We start from the raw sequence: 26,666 nt of genomic DNA on the forward strand, positions 1-26,666 counted from the left end.
ATTTCTGTATTCCAAAACAAAAATCTAAAAGCCACTTTTTTGTTTTTTTATATCTCCTTCTAAGAGGAAACTTAACCGACCAGCAGATTAAATCCATGTCTCGTTAGTTCAGTCATTTTTTAATTAGAATTAAACGATGAAAATACAAGAAACAACTGTGTATTAATGGCTTCTGTTTCATAAAATAATAGTAATTATTTTCTTTCCCATCGCCCGGCTTGCCACAGGTTTGCCTGCTGTGTCTAAAAGTAGCAGCAGCAGCAACCCAGACTGACAGCTCATTGGCTCATTTGGATCAGGTGCAGCCTGGAGCCGGACGCTCCCAGGGCTTTACCGTATTAACAGGAGAAGCAGTGCAAGTGAATTTAGACACTATCGTCAGACAACATGCGGTAATTTATAAATGTTTTAAATCAGGATGGGTCTGGATTAGCCAGCAGGTGGGTCTGGATCCGGACCGCGGTCTGTTTATCCGTGAATAAACGGTTAAATTCACCTGCTTGTTATCCCTTTTCTTCCCAGTTATAGTATGGAAATGTTGAATAAAAAAATAACCGCTCGTTTTTCTACATTAATGTATGAAACAAAATTTGTTTAAAAATTAAAAGGTTGTTTCTCATGTTTTCATATTTGGTTTCAAGCTTAAAAATGAATAAATGATACATGGATTAACAATCCACTCTTTGGCTCCACCAATCGTCTCATTGCCGTCCCTCAACCAAAGCATCACCACAGCATGATGCTGCCACCACCATGTCTGATATTTTATAGCTTTATGTAAAATGCTTGGTCTCCAATAATAACTTCTTAAAGTTGTTAGTTTCCCTGGATTCTGCCTTTGGTCATGGCCTCAACAAAATGATCAACCGGATTTCCACCCAGTTCTTTCTGAAGACCTTTTAAAGATTCCAACAATCAGGAGGAATTAGGGAAAGATGGACCTGCCTGCTGCTTAAATGCATCAGCGCTCCAACTAATTGATCTGATGGAGCCGACAGATCTGACAAAGACTCCTGGATGGGGGTCAAAACATCTTTAAAAAAAACTGATTTGAAAACACTTTTGTGGTTCCAGGAATTTTATTTAAGGGAATCGGATTAGAGGCAGCTGATAACAAAAAGGTTTCAACATCACTTTTTGTTAATTGAAATGGACAGAAAAATGTGTAAAATCCAAGGGTGTGAAAACTTTACTGGGATTATATCTTCTGCTGCATCGTGACGCTCAGCTTTAGGTTGCTGGATCGGCTCTTTTCCTAAGAAGTTGTGCAAGTATGAGCAGCTTTTGGTGCCCATAGAAGGAGAAAACTGCCCGTCTGCGTTTCCTCCCTCAGCGACTGCAGCAGGAAGTGACCACGCTGGGCACACCCACTCGGCGGTGCTGGCGGGTGACTCGTTTCCTGTCGGTTACCCCTGGAGACGAAGAAAGGCCGGCCAGCAGGGCTCCATTAAAGCCAATTAGTGAGAATGCGTTCTAAAACGGCACCGGCAGAAGCTCCAGCCCAGCAAATCTCACTAATTATGGTGCTTTTTTTAAAAGCTGAAATTACAGGAGCGGGCTGGTGGAACTGCACCGTCATCTTACTTTCCCTTTCCTGCTGCGGGGTTACCCAGGCCATGAGGGGGAACGTGCCGAGGCAGCCACCACAAGCTAGTAACTTGGCCTCTATTTTCTAGTGGGCCCACCATGATTATAAATCTCTCAGCTTGGGGTATGTTTGGGGTTTTTGGTTGGGAATTTTTCTCCTGGCAGACTTTCACTGTCGCACACCAAACAGCATGTTTTTAATGGCCACATATGAGAACCCCCCTAACAAAAGGGGGCGTTTACAACTTGGTGACCCCCTAATATTGCTTCAAGTTATTGTAGGAAGGGAAGTCATTACTTTCAATGCATTATTCAATTCATCCATTAAATAAATGTGTAATTATTCAGTGAAACATTATGTATTAGATAAATAAATGTTACACAGACTCTAAAACAGGACATTAGATGTAAAAATAACCTTTTTAGGTTCATTCAGTGATGATTATTAAAGTAATGTGTGTTCATAGGAAACATTGTAGAAATGAGACGCTCCACTCCTGTCTCATGATCCAGTCAGGAGACCATCCTGCCTCGTCATTCTGATGGAGCATTCTGTCTTCATGAACCGATCAATTGTTCTGTCAGAACAATACTCTGTTTGTAACCATGCGTCATGTTCTGTTAATAAAACGCTCTGCGGAGGAGGTCCGAGTCTGGGGTTCAACTGTCTCTCCTTTCTGCAGAAATTGTATCCATTACTGTGTATTTCAGTTCTTCCTTTTACAAAACCTACATTTCTGAACCAACAAACCTAATTAAAGCAGTTAATATGACAAAACTCTTTATTAAAGAAGGAAGGATGCATATATATATAAAATATGAATCATTTTCAATCATTAAAATATGGGTTTTAATGATCGACTGATTAACATATAATTTATATTTTAAATAAGCATTGCAAGTCATTTAAAATAAGCAATTATTTGTTATATATTCAAATTTTTTATATGTAGAAATGTTAAGTTACTAAAAGGATGTCTTATTGAATTAATAGAAAAATAAATTGATAGATTAATCTGGGGGAATAAAACTCACATCCTCCAGGGCCGACGTCCTGCTGCTTTTAGCTCCTTTAACATCTTATGCAAAACATTACGTACCGTCACCCCTGTGCAGTTTTCTACTCTCTCACTGTGCAATAACACATGCTAACTACTGCGTAGTCCGATCATTTTTTACTCATTTATAAGATCAGTACATCTCTGCAGTACAAGTGCAATAATCCAAGGGGAACGTATCCCAGGATGTAACAACTTTTTTCTTTTTTTTATGCTTTCTTTGTACCATATAAACTCTTTTTATATTGTCTGTCATATTTTCGTCTTGCTTTAACTCTTTGTAATCTATATAAGCAACTGGAACCAGAATTTCTCTGAAGGAGTAATCCCCAGGGATAAATAAAGTTGAGTTGAAGTCTTTAAATCAGGCGGCGTTTTCACCGTATTTCATTGTTCTTTCATCCAGGCTAAAGAGAATCCAGACCTGTCCTCTAACCCCGCCCTCAGCCCGGCCTCTTGGAGGCGCCACCAGCCCCCCAGTGACCAGCAGCACCTGGGGAGCTCCTATGACCGGTTGACCAAAACAACGGGGTCTTCATCCAGAGGAGGGGAGTCTTGGTCCAGCCGAGGTCGGGGATCGAGGACCGGAGCGGGACACCGATCGTGGAACCAGTGTCAGTCGGAGCATCATTAGGCAGGATGGAGGCAGGTAGGAGGAGGACACCTCTGCATGTTTCTTTCTTCTAAAGTTTTAGAAAAACCTCAGAAGAACCTACGGTTCGTTAAAAATATTTTCCATTTTGTAGCCTTAAAAACCCAGACAGCAGGGTGCTGGTGTTAGATTGAGGTGTGGACTTTAACTAGGCCATTCTGACACCTCAGTAGCTGTGTTTCTATCAGGTAATGCTCATTTTTAAAATGTCAATAAAAGGAAAAGCCTCTTAGATCCAGGTGATGTAACGTCTTCATACGTTTAGATTAATAAACAGGAAGTAAAAGGCAGCTAGCTAGCTAACGCTAATGTTAGCATTCAGGACCCCGGCGGCGAAAACCACCCTGAGCTAAATGTTTGCTATGTCTCTGTAGCGTGTTTACTTTTTGTGAAAGTCCAAAAAACCTTTCAAAGGGAGAGTTAAAATCTTTATGAAATTTATGCATCAGATAATTTTTTTTTTCCATTAAAGCTGTTCCAAAGCAATACTTCAAAATGTGCATAAAATCCCTACGATGTAAACACAGCTAAATATGTTCTTATTTAAACCGTTTAAGGATTTTAATTTAAAGATCATTTTGCTCCATCCTGGTCCTCTAACAAGCAACCCCACAGCATGATGCTGCCACCACCGTGGTGTGTTAAAACTTTTCGTTTCTCAGCAGCACATAGTTTATATGAAGCTCAAATGGTTAACTTTTGCTCTTATCTAAAAAAAAATATATATATATATATATATATATATATATAAATTCAATTCAGTTTATTTCTATAGCTCCAATTCACATCATGTCATCTCAGGTCACTTTCCAGTTCACCAGATCATCCAGTCAGATTTATTCAAAGTTTTCTATCTAAGGAACACCAGCTGATTGCATCGACTCATTGACTCTTCAGCAATCCCTCACACTAAGCATGCTTGTAGCGACAGTGGAGAGGAAAAACTCCCTTTGAACAGGAAGAAACCTCCAGCAGAACCAGGCTCAGTGTGAGCGGCCATCTGCTGAGGCCCACTGGGGTTCAAGGAGACAGAAGCAGACATAGAAAAAGAAGCATAGATACAAAAAGCAGCTATAAAAGGCAGCCTGTCCAGGAAACACACAGCCAGGCAGACGAGCTCCGAGCCAGCTCCCATGTCAGAGGATATATATTTTTAAACTCTGAATCATTTCTCATATTTAATACTTAGAACCATTTTTCACCTCTTACCATTAACTACCATTACTTTATTAATTTGCTCTTGAATGTTAGTTTAATACTTAGACAGCTACAGAGTCATGAAATTCAGGTTAAAGAAAACATCTTTTAATATGAGGAATCCAGATTATAAATCGAATCAGTTCTTGAAGTTTGAATGGATTCTCTATCCATCTATCTGACTAAAGCCCCTCCAGTCTCTCCTGCTTGGTTTGAAACTCTTTCATAAAGGCCGGGTTTGCGCCTCTGCAGCTCCTCCAGAGTCGCCAGTGTTTTTAGTTTTACACTAGAGAAAATGTGAAGGAGTTCTGTAGCCTCCATTTCTAGGAGGCTTGTAGAGAAACATGGTGGACTCATTTCATTTATTCATCATCACATCCAGAGGAGGGTAGAGTAACGATTAATCAGTGTAAAACTATTAGCCATCCAGGAAATGACTCAAGTAAAAAAGTGTTTGATAAAAATGATGCTGAGGTCGTCAGTGTCGTCAAAACATCTGATATTTAAAACAAAAAACACAAACTAAAATGAAAGTTCTGGATAAAATCAAATTATGTAGCTGAAAAAGAAAGATTCAAGGCAGAAGAAACTTTTTTCCCAATTATTGTTTGTTTGTTTACATTAAACTTCTGAATTATTTCCTCCTTCTCTTCTAAATGTCATGATGCGTTTAAGGTTCTCTGCAAAAAAAAGCTAATTTTGACCTAACCATAAGGTGTGTGTCTTTGTTTGGAGCACTTTTAACAACTGGAGCAAATATCCTGGAAGCCGTCTCCTGTTTTTTCTGGACTTAAAAAATATTCCTGGAATCAAACTCGCCGAGTTTTTCCCCCCAAATTAGCAGCAAATGAACCGACTTGTGTTTAGGAAATCAAAGTAATTACAGCCTGTTTGAAGAATCAGATTGTTCTTAGAGGGAAGCAGCATTTACTGACTGATTGTTTCTCCTCTGCAGCTTCCAGCCAGGTTTCCATCCTCCACGTCTTCTGAACACCTGATGCAACCGTCTGCAGCCTCCTTCCTGCTCTGCTTTGGATGTCTTCTGCTCCCCCCCCCCGCCCCCCATCACCCCGACAACGGAGAGACCGGCGTGCTGCTGAGGGCCGAGGATCTTCCTGCATGTCGGAGAAGGATTTTATCCTCCCTCCTCTGAATAAAAACCCAGACTGACCCGGTTCTAAGAACGTAGAACCGAAACGTCTCCACCTGCGACCAAAAGACGGGAAGATAATTAAACCTGGCTGTGAGACGCCTGTTGATATCCATGCATGGGAGAACCAGGAGCACGTAGAGGTTCATTGGCACCTTCTGGGCGAACATCCGCATGTCCAAGGAAAAAAAAAGAAGCACTTGAAGGCTGTGAGTCGGCATGCTCTCTGCTTAAAGGAAGACAGCGGCTGGTTTCAATCAGCCAAACTGGGATCTTATTTATGCTTTTTCTTCCCCGTAACTCTGCTTCAGCTCTTCCTTCTTCCTTCACATCAGATGGAAATAAAAGCAAATTGCACACATTTAGAAAGCAGCGCCATGTGGAGGAACAGAGGAGGCGTCCCTCTCTCCTCTTTTTTTATTCGTCTTTGTTTGTTTCTAAGAGCCATAGAGGAAAAGTTTGGTTTAAGGCGGCCTTCCAGTCCTGGACTGCCAGCAGACCTGCACTTCCGCCGCCGTCGTTAAAAAATGCTGCACTGTTACAGGAGGGGGGGGTACTGTAAACTGAATCATGCAGATTCAGACAGAAGTGGATTTATTGGATGAAGCGAAGCAGGTTTTACTGTGAGGATTTCCAGAAAGCTGCACAGGATGATGATGATGATGGAGGAAAGGCCCTGATGTGGGATTATTTTCTACGACCGCCATCCTGCTAGCAGCCTGTTGCCACGCCGTCACTTTACCTTTTAATGCCAGCAGCTGATCCGTCTGCAGCTGTAGCCTCCTTCCTGATGCACGTCTGGGTGGAAAATCATTATTTTTTAGAAAAAAAAAGGTTTGGGAACGTGTGTTCCTGCACATCAGTTGTTTCTTCCATGTTGGCTGTGACCATCTGTGCCTTGGAGGTTGCAGACGAGGCGTCCCTGCAGGCTCAGACTCTAAGGTGCAGCTCAGGACGTCTGACTTCAGTCTATATCCTCCTTTGAACAGGTTCCACCTTTTTTCTGTTTTGGTTCCTCTGTGCTTCCCTTCAAAGTCTTCGCCTGTTTCATGTTTCTTATGTCCTCTGCTGAAAGGTCAGAGGTCAAGGCTGTGTCTAATTCTGTCTAGGACTTGACTCAGGGCTTCTACATGCAGGAGCTTGCTCAGCAGAGACGTCTGTGATCTAACAACGGCCCGAATAGTCGTATCCGATGGTCGGCGTTGGATGCACAGGGTTGAATTTGTCACATTCAAGGACGGGATTTAAGGACACCGTACTGAAACGCTTCTGCCGGGAGCTTTCCCGCAGCCTGATGGTTTCTGGGTGGTTTCTGAACCCGAGGGGAACCGTTTGGATCAGGCGGGTCGAACCGGGTCAGAAAAACCTCCTGATGCTTCATCGGTTTGGTTTAACCGGAGCTCTGCTGCTTCTCATCAGCAGCGGAGGAACAGAAACCCAGAATAAACCCGAACTTGGTCTCAGCGGGAACCAGGAAACCCAGAACCACGACAGCAGCTCTAGACACGAAGAGTCACGGGTCGCATTTAGGATGTAAAGCCGTCGATCGGGATTAGATATAATCTGCATTTAACCGGCTTCTAGAAAGGGCTTGGATCTTCAGAAGAAGCTTCTAGTTCTGGAGTTCTTCTCCACTCGAAGTCCAGCTGAACCCGTTCTGCTCCAGAACCTGCTGCAGAACTCTGCGTCAGTCGTTAACGTTTGTATTCTTTGTTTTTAATGTCGTGCCAAAATCATTCCACAGTATTTACAGTTTACATGACCCCCCCCAAACCCCACCCGACAGAGGAGCCATCTCCAAGATGCTGGATTAAAGCGGAGATGCTCACTCTTTTCTGCTCCTGTACGTTTTTATTTCTTTGTCAAACTAAATGTTATTTTTGAATCTATATCAGATCGATCTTATTTAAGGAGAAATGTGTAATTTTGTAAAGTGGGCCTTATTGTTAAACTATATTATTAAATATTTGTCCTTTTTTTTTCTTGATTTTGAGATAGCTTTTCCTTCTGTTTTTGTCTTTTTGTCGCTCTTACACTCCTGGAGAGTCCTTGTTGCGTTTCTGGCTGTTGAAACCTCAGACCGCTCATTATGAAACCAGCAGATGAGAGACGGAGGTGAAGAACGACGCCGTTTTCATTTTAAAGTGGAGCCGTTTGGCTCTTCAGCCTCAGATCTGCTCTGATGTCCTTCATAAATTCAGGGTTTTTACATCTTCTGTATGTTTCAGTGCTGCCAAAGAGTAAAGCATGCAGCCCCCCCACCCTTATACATATATATATGTATATATATATGTCAAATGTAAATTGGGAAATAATCTAATTGAGAATTAAAGGCTATTTTTATCTGGATCCCTCTTCCTCTACAAAGATTTTAGGAGTTTAACTTTTGTTATTGGATCTGAGTTTGGCGGAGCAGCCTGGTGGATCCTTTTCCTTTTTTTTTTTTTAACGCCATCAGTTTTAGATTGAAACAATGTGCATGTTTTAACCTTGCTGGCACACCCTGCATGTAGGCCTCTTTTAAAGCTGCCAACTGTACAGCAGACCAAACCGTATGTACTCCAATAAAAATTGAAAAAAAAACGACCTGTTTGCAACACTCCGTCTTCTGTCCACTTCTGTTTCTGCTTCACTGAGCTGAGCGAGTTGGGATTTCACAGCAGTGCATCTTTTGGAGGTTTATGCACACGTGTGAGGAGGAGGGGAATGGCTGACGGCGAGCAGACAAACCAGGCAAATTGGTCGAGTTCAAAGAAGGGGGAAAAAAAAAACCACAAGCTGCTGAGGAATGTAAAGTCAGCACATCCATCGCTCTGTTAAAAAAACTGCTCCACTAGTTATGATCATCGTCTCCTGCTTCTCCTGAACATGATGTTCTGTTTGTCCAGACTGATGGAGACGCTTCACATTTCATCCTGTAAGGAGCCCAGACCCAGATCAGCTGGTTTTAAACTAATCCAGGAGGAAATGATGGTTTGAACAGAGACGGTCTTAGAACTTAACCCTGGTTTTAAACTAAACCAGAACTTCCTAAGCCGTCCTCACAAGGTCTCACGAGGCTAGTGTGATCAGGCACACTAGCCTTTTTTATTCATTTCATTTCCAATGAGTTATTTGCTTTCAATAAACACATTTTTCTCGAAACCTGAAAGCAGGAAGCAGCGCAGCGCTGTGGCCAGATCAACCAGGATCCCTCCGTGTTCCGTTATCAGACATGTTCAGACCGGCAGATTGCGGAATCATTGAGTTCCTGGTTAAGACCAGGAAACATTCACTCTAGATTATATCCTCCAGCAGAGAACCAGAAACATGTCTGATCAGATCAGAGCTGTTAGCTCAGGTGTTTAAGGGGAGCTCAGACTGACGTAAAGCGGCGCTTTGGCTCCCATGATCCATCAGAGACGATCCGACACCTGAGGCAGGTGAGTTTATGAGAAGAGCTTTCCGCAAGGCGCATCAGCACTCCAACTGCTGAATATTGACCTGAGAAATCATTTTATATATCACATTAACCGAACAGTTGGATGAAACAGCACAGTGTTGCTTTAAATTACTGTTTTTTTTTCACCAGACAGACATCTGGAGTTTCACCTCCAACAAACTCCACAACTTTAAGGCCTTAATGTCGCTCTTCTTTTATTAACAAAACATTTCACAAGATAATAAAACATTTCAACAACAAATTTAGACACTTAAACTTGAAAAAGAAACAAAAAAAAACAAGGATTTTCATAAAAAAAAAAAAAGAATATTTTAAGCTCTGAGCACAAACTTTCACTACACTACAGAGTTTAAGATAAACGGCTACAGTTCAGGACATGTTGAGCTTCTAGTGTAACAGAAAGAAAAGTCTTCTTTCCAGAGGGAAACGTTCCCTCACATTTATGGTTCCACTTGGTGAAGAGACGTCAGGTCAAAGGTCAGAAATAATCTAAGATTAGCTGGAATAATCCCATCCTTCTGTGTTAATTATGATGGATTTTCATGAATTTCATAATTTGGGGTATTCAAGGTTCCTACATTTCCATACTCATCTGGAATAAATAATCTATATCTTTTCTGTTCTACTTGAACTATTCCTCTCGCTGGCACGAATTTTTTCATCTCAATGGACAGAATTTAGTTTTAAGTGGAAGGAAAGGATAATTTCATAATTTCATCTATATTATGAAAACAAATCTGGAGTGAATCATCCTTAAAAAAATCTGCAGATCATTTAAATCATAGTAATCTGGGTTTAGATGAAAGATCAAATGTTTATCATCAACTGAATCCAAATCAATGAAATATCTTTTAATCTTTTCGCTTACTTTTTTTTAAATCCATCTTCTTAAAAAGTAAGTCCGTCTCTCTTATAATTGCAGATTATCTGATAATCCCAACACCCCAGGTGAACCATTTCAGTAAAGAAACCAAACTGATGCGATGTCGTTAATGTTCGGACCGGACCCCCCTCAGACGGTGGCGGCGGGCTGTGCTTGCTGTGGGTTGCTGGCTGCTGTGGGCGTGGCCTGTCTGGGGAGCGTGTACATGGCGCCCAGGAACTGGTCGGCGATGCGGCCGGCCTCGCGCAGACCGCTGAGCAGGGCGCCGTGGACGGTAGCCGGGTAGTTTCTGATCGTGTGCTCGCCGGCGAAGAACAATCTGGGGACGGGCTGAGGAAGGAACGCGGAGAAACATGTTCAGATTAAATCCTTTAATCAAACCGAAGCTCCTCCAACAGCGCCACCCGTCGACAGACTGAAGTACTGCACCTTTTCTCGCGACGTCATTTAAGCAAAGTCAAACTGAACATAAGTTTAAATCCGTTTAAACTAGGATGAAGGTCTGAACTTTGACTAGGCCACTAACACATGAGCTCAGGGTTCCTTCCAGGATTTTCCTGATTTCTCCACATCCCTCATTTTCTCTGCTGAAAACAAAGCATGATGCTGCCCCCTCCTTGTATCACTGTAGGAATGCTGTGCGGCGTTAGTGGGTCACCAATATGGCTGCAGATTGAACTCGTCACGTTCCTTTTTTCTGTGCTGGAAGTTATTAAATAAACAGCCTTTTCTTCCTTTTTTATAATAAAAACAATCCACTGGACTTTGTTTCCAACTTTAAAGACGTTTCGCTTATGTTTCCAAGTTTGAAGAGGTTTCGCTTTGAATCGAAAAAGCTTCCTGAAAAGGAAGCGAAACCTCTTCAAACTTGGAAACATAAGCGAAACGTCTTTAAAGTTGGAAACAAAGTCCAGTGGATTGTTTATAATTTTATTTTTTTGGAATGACTCTGACCCGGATGACTGGGAATCTTTACCAGCATATTCTTTACAATTTGCTCCACATGGAAGTTCTGTCAGAGGTTTAAAGGATATGAATACTTTCTATACTTCATGAATTCAGCTCCATCAACCTTTCAATTAACCTCGGAAGGTTTATAAATGAATAAAATACATGAAACTAAATGTGAAGAAGTAAAGGGGAGTGAATACTTTTCTAAGGTACTGTAGTACTGTCCCAGTCAGTAATCTGCATGGATCATTTCCAGGCTCCCTACCTGTGAGGCTCCGGGGATCGCTGGGCCAGGTGTGATGGGCTGAGCCATCAGGTCATAGTCGTTACCCGAAGAACCTGCTGCCACGTACGAGTAGGAGCCCCTCGCCCAGGGGTCGGCACGCCATCGAGTCACCACCGTCTCCTTGGGCTGTCATGACGACAGACACACACACACAGAAGGAAAAACAGTGCTTAAAGACTTTCCACGATGGAGCTGGAAGGAGCCGCCAACAGCTGGACGGCGTAGCGCTGGATGGAACCCAGAAGCAAACGGCTTTTAATGACGGGCGGTTTGGTTCTGATGGCGGGTTTAGAGGGGTCAGTTAAAAATAAACACCAAGGACAACTTTCCAGGAGGAGCTTGGAGGAAAAAGCAGAGAGAAACCAAGAGAAGGAAACATACCTGAGGAACAGCGCTGCTTCCAAATATTCCTTTAAGAATGGCAAGGCACCGGCCGACGATGACATCATCGCTGATGTTCTCCATGATGCCCGCCGCCTCACCGGCCATGAGAGCGAGCAGGATGGGAGCTGGAGACGAAGGAGAGGTTGTTTTCTTTTAAGTTTTGCACAGCTTCACCTTGGACTTCATCCTTTAGGGATCTACTTTCACCTTTATAAAGATTCCAGAAGAGGAAGAGTTCGCCTCTGCTTGCGGTGGTGGAGCCAACGTGACCAAACAGGTTCACGCTGGGATCCCAAAAGACCCGGTCGAAGCAAAGCACCACCTTCAAACACAGAGAGAAACAACAGCAAGTCAGCAAGCAAGCAGAAACCTGGATGAAAGTCTGCACAGTTCATCCATGCTGACGGAGAAGAGCTCCCTCTACTGGAGGAGGGAGAGAACGAGCAGCTCTGTTGCATAATAATGCAGCACTCTGCTGCAGCAGCATCTGGAGATCAGCTTTTCTGCAGACGGCGGAGAGAAGCAGTGCAGCAGCACAAGCAGGTCCAACAGAACCACTAAACCCGGATCTTCCAGGAAAACAGAGACATCAGCAGCAGTTATTCCTGCAGAATTCCTGCTAGTTCAACTCAATTACAGACATAATCCTGTATATCTATCCTGGTTGATAACTTCAGGCACAGAAAGCTCCTTCCTGCCACTAGACTGGTTACAAAAACCACATTTTCCTTCATTAATGTTCTGCTAGAAGCAGCTCAACCTGCTGCTGCTGGTTCCCTTCGTCACGCCGAGAGGAACTGAACCAAATACAGACGCTAAAGATGAATGAGGACACAGCTGATGATTAAACCTGCTTTTCTGGACAGTTTTCTGTTCCATCTATCTGTCCTATGAAGCAGAGCTTCCCATGGTGGGAGTCATTAAAAAAAAAACCTGACCATGTGATATGACTGATCACATATGCCCACTTTGGGGCCACCTGCTTTAAAGCGGTAATATTCCCTCCTGTGATGTTTTTATTCATATAAACATCTTTAAGCTTCTGAGGGATGCCTCCATGAGTTCATGTCCAACCTTGTTGAGGTTTCCGAAGCCCATCCTCTGAATGGCGGACGTCTTCCACTCCGGCAGCGGGGGCACAAACTGGACCGCAGGGGGCTGCTGCTTCAGCACGCCGAGGGGCAGCGTGCAGAGCACGGCGTCACACTTGTATATATACGTCTGAGTGGTGGAGCGAGTGTTGACGGCGATCACCTCGCAGCCTGCAGCAGGATAGAAAGCCTTAAATGTCTGTAGGAACTTTCCTTCCTCCTTTTTTCAACATATTTGATCGCTGCACCTACCAGACGCCGTGTATCGGACCTGTCGCACCGCCGTGTTCAGTTTGATGTCCAAACCCTCAGCAAGCGCCACGGGGACGCAGGAGTAACCGTTTCGTACCGTCAGGTGGCTGCCGGTGAACTCAAAGTCATCGTCCTACGGAAACATCATAGATGATTCATCCCGAGTAGCAGGGAGCAGAAAAACATGAGGGGCGGCTAAAGGCATACGGAGTGAATTTTGTTCCATTATGTTTTCAGAGTAAACTTACTGTTTTCTCAGATTTTTTTTTTCAAGTTATCAATATTAATTACATGTTATTTTTCTCAATTTGACAAATTTTTCTTCCATATAACATTTTTTCAAAAGCTATTTTTTTTTTTATTTCCGTTTTAAATTTTACAGATTGCGTTTTCCAGATCCCATTCTACGGAAGAGGATTAGGGCCACTGGGAAAAAAAAAAGTTAGCTGATTTTTTTAATTTTATTTCAGTATAGTATAGGAAAAAAGTCAGAATTCTGACTTTAATCTCAGAATTCAGACTTTTTTCCCATGTTAAACTGAAATAAAATTTAAAAATCAGTTTACTTTTTTCTTTTTTTTTTCAGTGGCCCTAATCCTCTTACGTACCATTCTCTTCTCTTCTGGGGGCGGGCTTTCCTCTGGAGAGAGGAGCAAAGACACATTTCTATTGGTCTGCTGGGCGTATCGGGGAGGAACGAGCGTTTTGATTGGGCTGAAAGGGAAGAGAATGCGATCTGTCAAACCATTTGAAATAATGCACTTTAAACTCAATCTAAAAAACGGAAATTTGAAAAAAAAAAAAAATAAAAATGTTTCTAAAAAAACAAAATCTAAAAAATAAAAAAATAAGTTGTTTTTTTTTTTAATTAAAGAAGTGATTGTATTTATATTTAATTTTTTATAAAACATGTTTTGCTGCAACACTAATGGAACAGAACTCCTCCACGATGGATCCGACGGCTGGAACTGGCTGCGAGGAGCTACCTGATCCCAGTGCTTCAGAGACAGGGTGGAAAGGGGCGTGGCATTTGCAAACTCCAGGTTGGCGAAGTGCCAGTCGAGGATCTGTCGATCCCTGGACGAAAGGTAAACGTCGCTGTGGGAGAAAAACGACACCATGAAGAACTCCGTTTCACAGCTTTCCAAACATCCCGCAGAGATTCACGTATGCAGGAGGTGGCAGCGATAAGGCTGCTAGAAACTTTATTAAATGCATTTTATTCTGAACCAACACAGAAATAACTGCAACAAAAAAAGAAGCCAAATTAACAAGGGTACGAATACGAATCAACAAAATGGTGCTTGAACAATCTAAGAAAGAGTCACTAATTAACACACCGTCATAAAAGCACCATGGGAAAGAATCAAAGGGGTGCTGGGAGTCCCAGCTGGGTGTGTTACCTGGGCGGATTGGCCTCCAGCTCCTGCAGCTTCTCCTCCAGCTTCACCTGCATCTCTGCCAGCTCATCATATTCCTACAAAAAAAACAGACCATGAGAAAACTGCACAGCGTCGCATCTTATAGGTACAGACAGCTGTGTGTGCACCGCTCCCTCCATCTGACCGGCTTCTCTGGCCATGCTGCCCACAGCATGACGCTGCCACCACCGTCAGCAGGGCTTTTTCTTACACTTGTGCCGTATTATTTTGGGGTTTTACGCTTTGATTTTGCTTCATCTGTTAGTAAATGAATTCCGGTGTTCTGTCAGGTGAACATACCCCATCATCCCACATAGTTATCAAAAAATATAAGTAATTAAACTTTAATGAATTCAGATCAAAATGGACTTGAGGTTCGGTTCAGAGAGTCAGCTGAGGGTGTGTGGAGGCTCCACACCCAAAGTGTTCCAGGTGATGAAGAAAGGGCAAACAACTTGGACAGAGACGGCTGACTCAACCTATTCGCCGCACTAAAATAACCTGGAACAGCAGCCCAAACTCTGACAGCGTCTCCTTCAGACACGGATTCTAGAGGAAAAAAATATCAACCTGGGAGAAAATCCCTGGAAATGTCCCAACAAAGGAGCACCGACTGAAACAGAAATCATCCTGCTGGCTTTAAAATCTGCTATTAGAGAGCGGTGATAAATCAGCTTAATGTACACACAGACTCTCAGGACGTGTAAATACATCTGCAGGCATAAAGGCCACCGGAGCGTGATCCGGAGCCTTGAAGTGGTTCCTCAGCCAGCGTGTGGATCACAGACATCTCTGCCTCACATACCAGCTTTGTTTAAACCAACTAAACATATAGAGAGAGGGAGCCGCGGTGGAGGTGATTTATCCGCACCAAAAATAAAACCCCAACACTCGCTAATAATACCATCCTAGCAGGAGAATGAACCACTTAAAACACAGCTTGTCTGGTTACCTCAGACACTGCGGCATTAGCCTTCTCAGAGGCATAAATACTGACATGTCAGACCAGCATACCCATAATCAATACATAGTCAATACAAACAAAACTACCAAAACCAACCTGGACCCGAGTAAAAAAGATGATTTCCCTTTCAACCTGATAACTGCTAACCTGACTCCGCCAGATGGATTTGCTCCACATATCCATCTGGAAACCTTCCGTTGAAGTAATTTTGGGAAGGGGCGAAAATACTGGTTAGCTGATTGGCCTATGTTGGTGATAGACGGGCCAAATAAACCAATCAGATCAACGAAGCATATGACGTACTAACAGAGCGACGACGAAGAGGAGCCAATTGATAGATCAAACTCTTGCCGAAACCAGTCGGGAGAAGAGCAAAAACATCTTTTGCTCTGAGAAAAGCCTCCAGAGCAGTGTTTTGCTCTTCTTTCAGTGAAAAAATACTCTGTAATTCCCATAAAACTTGCTCGATAGCCACGCTAACGCTAGTTTCATCGGCTGAAGCCGCCATGTTCTTTAGACTGAACTGTCGCGCTTCTCGTTGCGTCACACCTCAACCCGCCTCAAAGCCAACGCTGATTGGACGTTCGTTTGGTGAACGGCTCCAAATTTTCTTTAACGGAGAGTCTCCAGACTGATTAGCGAGTGAAACCTTGAAAGCTCACGAGATCAGGATGGTCTCACCAGGCTAGATAACTGCTGGTTCTCCCTCAAAATTCCTTCTAAGCTTTTTGTGATAATTGGTAACCAAGCCCACTCTGCTTTGAAATAAAACACTATATCCAGCATTGAAATCTAAACTGACTAGACAGTTCCAAAAAGGTTAAAAATCAATCCACTGGACTTTTTTTCCAAGTATGAAGACGTTTCGCTTCCCATCCATGAAGCTTTTTCAATTCAAAATCATGCAATGGGGTCTGGGTTGCGTTAATAGCGGGAAGGAATCGACTGAATTGTAGGTTTTTGAAAGCTGAAACCTGAGTCCACTCCCTCTGTTTAAGGTTGTTATTTTTTCTTAACATAAATGGCTTCCTTCACTCCCCTCTCAAACCAGCTTTGTTTTGTTTTGGTTGACTCTGGAAAGCCCCGAACTAAATGCACATTAGGGATGGAACGGTTTATGAAAACCGTCCGAACCGTTCGGTTCGACTGTCTCGGTTCGGTTCGCGTGTGTTGCGTTCGGTTCATGCGCTGCTCCTTTTTCTCATAGGCGAAGCGTTTACACTCCAGAACAGAAGGTGGCGGTACTGCGACCAAAGCCAACCACCAGTAGTAAACAAGAAGAAGAAGAAGAAGAAGCAAAGCAGCGTAGCCGGGTGTAGCAGAAAAAAATCAGTTGTTGTGGAGAATTGTGTGGGTATGGCGAGTGGGAAAGAACAGGAGTTGGAAGACGCGCCAGCAGCACTTTATAGGTCTGCTGTATGGGACCACTTTGCATTTAGAGTGACCTACGATGACAGCGGAAAGAAAGCTGGGGATAAAAGTGCAACAGTGTGCAAGCATTGTGCAACACGTTTTGTTTATGCTAACAGCAACACGACCAACATGTCATGCTAACCCCAAAATCCCTCATACTCCGTCAGCGCTCCGCCCCGCTGCGCTCCAGACCGGCTGCTCAAAGCAAAGCCTACAGCCTCCACTGTGGCTCCCGTCCGCTCCGCTCTGAGTTCCTTGGAGATCGTAGAGAGCATGCGCCAGATGATTCAATTCAAAGCAGCAAAACATGCGGAAATGATCCAGGGTTTATTATTACAAATAATTACAATTCATTAATTTCTTTGGATTTTTTCATTCATTTCATTAATTTTTATGGGATTTCAGGGTAACAATCAACATATACCGAAACCGTGACCACAAAACCGTGAACCGAACCAAACCGTGGATTTTGTGAACCGTTCCACCCCTAATACACATGACGTCAGATTTACGTTTATCCCTTTAGATTTGTACGAAAAATACCCTTTAAACTACCTCGACGGGCGTTTATTCCTTTAGTCATGTACAAAAAAACAATTTGAGGTGAGATCACCATACACTTCAAAAAACACCAAAAAGTTTTTTTGTTTTTTTTCCCCCATGACTAAAGGGATACACGCCCGTTGAAGTAAAGTTTATTTTTTGTACAAAACTAAAGGGATAAACTGGTGTTGACTATGGGTATGCTGGTCTGACGGGCAGAACACTGGCGGTTTCCAAAAAGCCCCGCCCCGAAATGACTGGTTTAGATTACTGGATTAGCGGACAATTATTTCAATAATGGATTAATCATGATTAATCCAACAAATGGTTTCAGGCCAGGATGGAGTTCAGTCAGAACCCTGCCGCCGTGATCGGATCGTTTGCTGGTCTCCTTACTTTGCAGAGCGCTGTGAGGTCACGGTGCTTGCTCTTCACCAGGAACTCAGCAGTGATATCTCTGGGGGGCTTGACTTCGCTCGCTTCCTTATACTGCTGATGGAGCTCCTTCACACGTTCCTTGGTGGACACCATCTATGAGGGGAAACATGGTTACTTCAGGGCGGGTTTACCAGGATAATGGGGCTGCAGCTAACTATTATTTTGCAAATCGATCAATCAGTAAATTGTTTTTTCTATTAATAATCGGATACCAAAGGTTCCTTAAAGAAGTTTTTTTTTAATAAACTTAAATCATTTTGAAACTAAAACTGGACAGAGCATATTGACAGATGAGCTTTTTTCTTTTATCTTAAATGCAAAATGTTTACATATTTTTTTTACAATTTTGGTATAATTCCTGCTCTAAGTGGGTCGGTTTTAGAGCCTCTACACTCCATTTAATGATTAATCAATTACTAAAGTAGTAATAATTGATTAATCTGTAAATGCTCACCTTATTGAGAAGATCTCGGAGCTCTTCCTGAGTCTTTACGATCTTCTTCCAGTGTTCTATCTGCTCGTCTTTGACGTGTTTCTCCTGCAGTCTGCGCAGATTTAGAACGTGATGAGTCGAAACATCCACACTCCTAAAACCTTTTCACACTGTGAAATCTGAAAAGTGTGGAGAGCATCTATATTGAGTGGATACTCACTGAATGACCACCTCCAGGGCCTGTCCCAGAGAAACCGGTTTGTTGTTGAGAAAGTTGAAGTCCAGCTGGTGGCTGAGGTAGGAGGTGGCCTCAAGCAGCCGGTTGAACTCCTGCTCCACCATCTCATCTTTTTCTTTAGGCACCTGGACATCAACCAAGCATGACTTTGGATATGGGCATCACTTTATCATCAATGTGATGCTTCTATGTTGGAAATGTATCCGTACAGACAGGCCGATTCTGAGTCCAATATTTTCCTGGTTCTCTGCACTCAAAGAACACCGTCTCACCCCACACCAAAAACCACCTGGCCCAGAGTAAAAAAGCTGATTTCCCTTTCAACCTGATAACGGCTGCTTCTCCCTTAAAATTCCTGCTTTTTGTTATAATTGGTCACCATGGATTCAGGCCCATTCTGCTTTGAAATAAATATATCCAGGACTGAAATCTGAACCTTGACTAATAGGGGTGTAAATAATAATGGTTTTGTATCGATGCATCGACACGTCTGCAAGAGAATCGATTCATGTTTTTTTTTTCCTCCGGTCTATTTTTATCCATTTGCTCCTGGGCGTAATTCTCCTCCCGTGCTGCGGTGGCGCTAAACCTATTTTGCTCTCCTACCTAGCTTCCTGGTTATCCTCTTACAGCAGTGTGTTGCAGTGAGCTTGATGCAGACATTTTTAAATTATGCTCAATATTGAAGCGTGGTCTGAGCTACACGCTGTGGGTCTAGATACGGCCGAGGCGGCGAGGAAGTGGGGACGAGTTTAGTCTGACGACGGAGGTACATGAGGGCCAAACAGAGTGGAGATGCAGGTGGAAAAAGGGTCCCAGCGTTCTCGCGCACCTCGCTCTTCTAGCGGGTCGAACTTCACGAGTTGTTTTCCGCAATTTCAGTCATAAAAACAAAACAAGCCGGCCTTCTGTCTGCGGCACTGTCTGCGGTCAGCTACAATTTGGGAGAGGAGCAGCGGAGCGTCTGTGGAGGGGGCGGGGACGTCTGGAGCCGAGGTATTGCATTGCACTCATTGCACTGATATTGTGCAGTATTTTTACAGTATTTTTTGATGCAACTTTTCTACTTCTGTTATTTGCTTTTGTTTCTAAAAAAAAAAAAATGCATAACGATATTACAGCTTTCATTGATTTATTTCAAACTTGAAACTTTGTTTAGCCTGTAGGGTGTAAAAAAAAAAAAAAAAAAAAAATTAATCGAATCGTATCGTGGTGTATTATTGAGTATCGAAAATAATCGAATCGTTGGGTCAGGAAATCGATACTGAATCGAATCGCCATGATGGATGTGATTTACACCCCTATTGACTAGACAATATTTCCAAAAAAGCTGAAAAACAATCCACTGGACTAACTCCGAGTATGAGGACTTTTCTCTTTCCATCCAGGATGTTTTTTCCAATTCAAAATGCAGAAATGGCGTCGAGTTCCAGGTTTTATGGAGTAGACCACAAACAAAGCCTTGTTTTGGTTCAGAAAACATACAAATTGAAACAGACGAAGGGGTCCACCCCTTTGGAATGGGGGTTGTTTTGTTCTTTTGCAGTACCCAGAACCTGTCTATGTCTCTGAAAGGGGGGGTTGTTAAAGAGAATTGTTGGCCTGGCTGAACAGGCGAGGTCTTCTGTTCCCCTGTAATGGAGTGGGGGGGGGTTGCGATGATAACAGTAAGGAATTGACTGAATTGTAGGTTGTGGAAATTTGAATTTTGAATTAAAAAAGCTTCCTGGATGGGAAGCGAAACGTCTACAAACTTGGAAACAGTCCAGTGGATTGATTTTTGACTTTTCTGGAATGCCTCTGACCTGGATGACTGAGAAATCTTCACCGCCACGAGATGGTAGCATTTCTCTTGTTGGGGCCGCCCTTTTATTTGGAAGAAATTTGTGCTGCCCCCTGAATACTTGAGGTCAATTACAAATTCTAATTCATTAAACAAGTTTTTAGAGTAATTATTTTACTTTGAAACAGAAAAAAAACAACCCTGCTGATTCATTTGGTTAATTTCTACCACAGCTGCCCTCATTACATCTGTTGTCCTATATGGGAACAACTGGACCATAAACATTCAGGAAGTCACTCAGATCCTGAAGCGGTAAAACCATCAGGATCATCACTTTACTACCACCATGTTTGACTGGTCTTTAATGGGATCTAGCCCAAAATTGTCGGACCTTGAATATCCAGTGGATCATAGAGTTTTTTTCTTTTCCGATCGGAGGCCATTTCTGCCTGGTTTCTCTCATTTTGTTGAATCATGACCTCTGACCTCGACTGCTTTAGCCCAGCCTGGCCAGCCACACTAACTTACGAATTCAAAGGCAGGAGCAACAGTGTAAAAACAATTACAGAGAAAAGCAACCACTCGTTAAAATGTTAAAGATATAATCGGGCTCTTCAGGATGAAATAAAGTTCACCATTAAAACATCTCTCTGACTGTTATAGTTACAGAGAAGCACCATTTCATTATTGGTCCAGTGTGATTAGAGTCAGAGAGTATTGAGCCTTAGCAGAATGGTCAGACTACCTCTAACCTCCTGGACGAGTTGCTGTAATTATTTTAATGCTGCCTGAAAGGGATTGCTGTTTTTGGGGGTAATTGTTCTACCCGTGGTTCTCTACAGTCTTAAACCCTTAATAACTCAGTTTTTATTTACTTTTCACTCTTTCCTTATTCTCCTGCTCTCCATATTGCTGGAAAGATTCTACTATTTTAGCAATTTCTTGATTGAACCACAAAAAAGAGAAAGCATTTCTGAATAGTTTGGTTAGAGTAAATTCATAATTTAACAATTGAGGCAGTAACTTTTCTACACAGGGCCAGGCTCGTTTGGCTAGCTTATTATACAGAAAGCTTTATTTAGGATTATTAGCATTTTTAAACATGAAATTAACATTTTGACAAAAAAAAAAAAGTATGGGGGTTACTTTTCTTTGCCAGTCAGTTTTTCTTGAATTAAGCACTTTTTCTCTTTACTGAGCAGGTAATTGATACAGTTTGCCAACTGAAGTATATGGTTTAAATTCAAAACCAGAAAAAAAAAACTTAATTGATTAATTTTTAATCTTAAGCAAAAAAAAAAAAAACAATACAAATTTCATGAACAGGTTTTCATATTTACCCGCTTAAATTATTTGAAAACACTTTTTTAAAAGAAATTTTACTGACTTTTAGATTCACTTTTACAGTGTTGATCAGAATACAGGTGCTGGTCATAAAATTAGAATATCATGAAAAAGTAGATTGATTTCAGTAATTCCATTTAAAAAGTGAAACTTGTATATTATATTCATACATTACATACAAACTCATATATTTCAGATGTTTATTTTGTTTAATTTTGATGATTACAAATGACAACAAATGAAAATCACAAATTCATCATATCAGAAAATTAGAATATTGTGAAAAGGTTCAAAATTGATGGCCCCTGGTGCCACACTCTAATCAGCTAATTAACTCAAACCACCTGCAAAAGCCTTTAAATGGTCTTTCAGTCTAGTTCTATAGGCTACACAATCATGGGGAAGACTGCTGACTTGACAGTTGTCCAAAAGACGACCATCGACACCTTGCACAAGGAGGGCAAGACACAAAAGGTCATCGCTAAAGAGGCTGGCTGTTCACAGAGCTCAGTGTCCAAGCACATTAATAGAGAGGCGAAGGGAAGGAAAAGATGTGGTCGAAAAAAGTGTACAAGCAAGAGAGATAACCGCACCCTGGAGAGGATTGTGAAACAAAACCCATTCAAAAATGTGGGGGAGATTCACAAAGAGTGGACTGCAGCTGGAGTGAGTGCTTCAAGAACCACCACACACAGACGTATGAAAGACATGGGTTTCTGCTGTCGCATTCCTTGTGTCAAGCCACTCTTGAACCACAGACAGCGTCAGAAGCGTCTTGCCTGGGCTAAAGAGAAACAGGACTGGACTGCTGGTGAGTGGTCCAAAGTCATGTTCTCTGATGAAAGTAAATTTTGCATTTCCTTTGGAAATCAAGGTCCCAGAGTCTGGAGGAAAAGAAGAGAGGCACTTCATCCACGTTGCTTGAAGTCCAGTGTAAAGTTTCCACAGTCAGTGATGGTTTGGGGTGCCATGTCATCTGCTGGTGTTGGTCCATTGTGTTTTCTGAGGTCCAGGGTCAACGCAGCCACATACCAGGAAGTTTTAGAGCACTTCATGCTTCCTGCAGCTGACCAACTTTTTGGAGATGCAGATTTCATTTTCCAACAGGACTTGGCACCTGCACACAGTGCCAAAGCTACCAGTACCTGGTTGAAGGACCATGGTATCCCTGTTCTTAATTGGCCAGCAAACTCTCCTGACCTTAACCCCATAGAAAATCTATGGGGTATTGTGAAGAAGAAGATGCAATACACCAGACCCAACAATTCAGAAGAGCTAAAAGCCACTATTAGAGCAACCTGGGCTATCATAACACCTGAGCAGTGCCACAGACTGATCGACTCCATGCCACGCCGCATTGCTGCAGTAATACAGGCCAAAGGAGGCCCAACTAAATACTGAGTGCTGTACATGCTCATACTTTTCATGTTCATACTTTTCAGTTGGCCAACATTTCTATAAATCCTTTGTTTTTATTGGTCTTCAGTAATATTCTAATTTTCTGATATGATGAATTTGAGATTTTCATTTGTTGTCATTTGTAATCATCAAAATTAAACAAAATAAACATCTGAAATATATGAGTTTGTATGTAATGTATGAATATAATATACAAGTTTCACTTTTTAAATGGAATTACTGAAATCAATCTACTTTTTCATGATATTCTAATTTTATGACCAGCACCTGTAAGTGGCCATAATATTTATAAACATCTAGTATTCTCTATATTTCATGCTCCATTAACATGCAAGGAGACTTCATGCCATGCAGAACCAGCAGAGAACCAGTTAAACCAGGAAAATATGTTAAAGAGCCAAGAGAAACAGTAAGCATCTCTAAAAGCAATTACTGGTTTAACATAAACATATTTAAGCGTCGTCTCTAAGAAGAGATGCAAACTATTAGTTTATACAGAAAAACATTTATGAAATGTTTACTGTGGTCTGGAGAACTTTAACTACAGTAGCGGCTCGTTTCAGTTTTTGTTTTTTTCCCATGACTAGGAAACGGTTAAATGTAGGAAAAACTAAAAGATTCATCATTAAACAGTTAGAATAGAGGATGTAAATAGATTTATACATACACTGGTGCACCGTTCACCCTTTAGTGGTTCACCAAAAAGATGAACATGGAAAGCATTGAAAGGACAAAAAGGGAGGGGGGGAGAAAAAGAACAAGTTGAGTAAACAACGTTAACCTCAAACAGGTTTGACAAAGTAAAACCATGAACATTTAATTTGTCTGTCCCCTGATTGGAGGAACCATAAAAAAAAGCGCTGAAGTGTAGCTTATAAATCCATGGAAACGATCTGAGATGAACTCAAACATCCTGCAGATGCTGCAGCCACTTAAAGGACGCAGCAAAACTGAGCGACGGTTCCTGTTTAATAGCGCCGACTCTGGGCCCAGAGAGGATACAGAACGGCTTCCAACGACTCGCAACAATGAGTACATCAATGAGCCAAAGGTTTACAGGGTTAGAAGCTCATGGAAAACCGGAGCTGTGTCACAAACCAGCAGATTAAAAAAGAAATTTAAATTAAAAGACAGAGAAACAACATTTACAAAACATTTCGAGCTGAAATTTACCAATTTTTTAAGGCCGACATCTTGAACCAGATGTTGCTTTAAAGCATTGTGTTTCTTTTAAAAACAACACAATGATAAAAGTTACAAAAGTCTAAATTTCAACAACAACAAAAAACATTTATGAACCACTTATAGCAACTAGTGGGTAGCAGAGATGCTTCCTGTAATCTGGAAAGGCCAGGATGCTGAACGCACTAATGAATCAGCAAAGCCATGCTTGGTCATCGGCCACTGCTAGTAAAAAAAATATATATATATATTGCAATATCGGCCGGCAGATTAATCAGTCCATTTCAGATTTTAAGCATAATTCAAAAAGACAATCAACAAACACATTTATCCATCTTCAACCTAGTAATTTTAGTCTAAACACACAAATGACTCACGTATGTGAAGACATCAACTTTAACAATCTACTAGGTCGTATTATTTAGAGAAAATTTGATTCAAATTGAAATTAGACTAAAAAGGAAACCCGATTTCTAAACTAAGATTTATAAGAGATTATAAAGATGACGATTCACATACTTTCAGCTCAGTGATTAGTTAATATCATCAGGTGTAGAACAAGCACATATTTTCATAATCGGAACCAAAACAAGCTTTTTTTTTTCAGAGCTAAGCCTGAATATCATTGAAAAATTTATTTATTTCTTCCATTAAATAAAAATAAGATTCTTTACAAACATAAGTGATCAAAGTAAAACCTGTTAACAGTGATGCTTTTGACTTACAGCTAATGAAAACTAAAAAATGAAATCTTAAAAACGGTTTTAAAAGGTAAAAATGTGGGCTGTTATCTTCTATAAACTTTATAAAGATGATGGAGGTCGTCCAGCAGGTGGTCGACTCCTGCGTACAGATGCAAATGTCGGCTAATTAACCAGCAGGATCGGATATCGGACGAACGACGCCGATCCAGCTTTAAGATCCGATCAGTTCTTTTATTAATATCAAACACATCCAAGCGGTTTGCAGTTCACCTTACATGGAAGTGGGGCTGGACAATGATTCAAATTTCAAGAATTGATTCAATTCTGAGGATTTAAAATCAATAAGTTTTGACCCGATCGATGCATCTGATCTCCAACTGGAATCCTAACACTGAAAACATTCTTCTAGCTGCTGCTTGAATTGCATGACTGTGTGGTTAAGCCATTCAAAACATTCAACAGACCTTTCATAAAGTGATGGTGGATAGTTGTGGCTGTAAGGACAGTGGAAAATGCCTCAATTAAAAAATAAATAAATTAATGTTTGGTCATTGAATCTATTATTATTAGGAATTAATGAGAATTATTTTAGATCAGGAAAGTCATTTTTTTTAAATCACCGCCCTTCATGGAAGCGTTATTTCTTTTTGCTGCTATAAACACAAATAATGCTATATACACAAATTAATATATACACATTTACTTGTTGATAAATAATAATAAATACATCCATATCTGTGTTAAATTGTTATTTTATAGTTTTTATGTCAAGCCTGAGGCTTTACTAACATCACAAGCTTTATGGTTCATTCACTGAACAGTCGGATCAGATTGGCCGATAAACTGAGCACAGATATCAGTATCTGATTGGAAGAAATAAGAAAAAAAATGAATCGGCGCATCTCTAGGCTTTAAGTTGTTGCTATCCCAACGAGGGTTGCATCTAAGTGCTGTGGTGGAAAACTGGGCGGAAGGAGGAACTCCAAACTATGGTGTCTCCATGTCACGCTGCATGGAAGCAGTAACTGACAGTAAGAACTCAGAGAAGCAGTGAGGCTTGATGCTCTACTGCTATCTTGACTAAAGATTCAATAAGAGCACAATTCTGTAGCAAAAAGCACTCCTTATGGGTCAAATGGAATATTCTAATCTTTGGTAAAACCAGGTTTAAGTTTCCATTTGCTGTAAGCCAGAATCATCCAGATCAGCCAGAAAATGCTGTGACTGTTAGTAATGAATACATTTAATCAAAAACTTTCAATTTTCAAATTGAATTTCTGTAAGAAAATAACAAAAAAAAAACTTTTCAATGATATTCTAATTCGATGAAAAGCGATTTATCCGGTAAGATGCAAGCCGGGGCTTTATTTCCGTTGAGGATGATAATCATACTCACAGCCTGACCGTTGGCTTCATACAGAGGACATTTCTGCTTGATCTTAGCCAGCTCCATGTTAACCTGCTTACTGACCACAGCCATGGGATTCCCTCCTGAACAACGAGACAAACCAAAAACAAGAAGCTCAATGCAACAAAACATACATTTGAAACACCTCCCCCTGCTGGAATACCGTGCAACTGCAGCAACTTAATTTAGACCAGAAAGTAAGGGCTCTAAAAATCTATCTGGACTGATAAACTGACAAAAGGTTTAATTTAAGGTTGGATTCATAACCTCATTACCAAATAATGAGTCACTTTGCAACAAAGGGGGACAGATTCTTACCCAGTCCTGTGACTACCATGGCTCCCAGGTCGGCCACATAGTTTCCCTTTCTAAACGTGGCCACTCGCCCTCCCACACGGTCCTGCAAAAAAACAGTCAGTCAAAAAATATGGTAAAAATAGGAA

General features: G+C 41.5%; 2 protein-coding genes across 6 annotated transcripts in view; one reads left to right on the forward strand and one right to left on the reverse strand.

Annotated features, from left to right (window-relative positions):
* Positions 1-5,485, forward strand: part of luzp1 (leucine zipper protein 1) — an 88,292-nt gene extending 82,807 nt beyond the window's left edge. For both annotated transcript variants that reach the window (XM_038307042.1, XM_038307043.1), the window contains exons 7-8: positions 3,052-3,294; positions 5,450-5,485. In XM_038307042.1, the coding sequence (XP_038162970.1) occupies positions 3,052-3,279 (228 nt within the window). In that variant the 3' untranslated portion in view covers positions 3,280-3,294; positions 5,450-5,485. The remainder of the gene's footprint in view (positions 1-3,051; positions 3,295-5,449) is intronic.
* Positions 5,486-9,263: 3,778 nt separating this feature from the next.
* kdm1a (lysine (K)-specific demethylase 1a) overlaps positions 9,264-26,666 on the reverse strand; it is a 28,093-nt gene continuing 10,690 nt past the window's right edge. For 3 of the 4 annotated variants that reach the window (XM_038307034.1, XM_038307033.1, XM_038307032.1), the window contains 14 exons: positions 26,542-26,623; positions 26,212-26,306; positions 23,597-23,614; positions 18,366-18,508; positions 18,167-18,257; positions 17,671-17,805; positions 14,337-14,410; positions 13,920-14,031; positions 12,934-13,066; positions 12,665-12,852; positions 11,798-11,912; positions 11,588-11,715; positions 11,186-11,332; positions 10,099-10,299 (listed from right to left, as the gene is read on the reverse strand). In XM_038307034.1, the coding sequence (XP_038162962.1) occupies positions 10,099-10,299; positions 11,186-11,332; positions 11,588-11,715; positions 11,798-11,912; positions 12,665-12,852; positions 12,934-13,066; positions 13,920-14,031; positions 14,337-14,410; positions 17,671-17,805; positions 18,167-18,257; positions 18,366-18,508; positions 23,597-23,614; positions 26,212-26,306; positions 26,542-26,623 (1,662 nt within the window). Of the gene's footprint in view, positions 10,300-11,185; positions 11,333-11,587; positions 11,716-11,797; positions 11,913-12,664; positions 12,853-12,933; positions 13,067-13,919; positions 14,032-14,336; positions 14,411-17,670; positions 17,806-18,166; positions 18,258-18,365; positions 18,509-23,596; positions 23,615-26,211; positions 26,307-26,541; positions 26,624-26,666 lie in introns of all 4 variants that reach the window. The other variant, XM_038307031.1, reaches the window with a different exon arrangement.

This window comes from Cyprinodon tularosa, unplaced genomic scaffold (assembly GCF_016077235.1).
Source record: "Cyprinodon tularosa strain WSP-4 unplaced genomic scaffold, ASM1607723v1 ctg6, whole genome shotgun sequence".
NCBI lineage: Eukaryota > Metazoa > Chordata > Actinopteri > Cyprinodontiformes > Cyprinodontidae > Cyprinodon > Cyprinodon tularosa.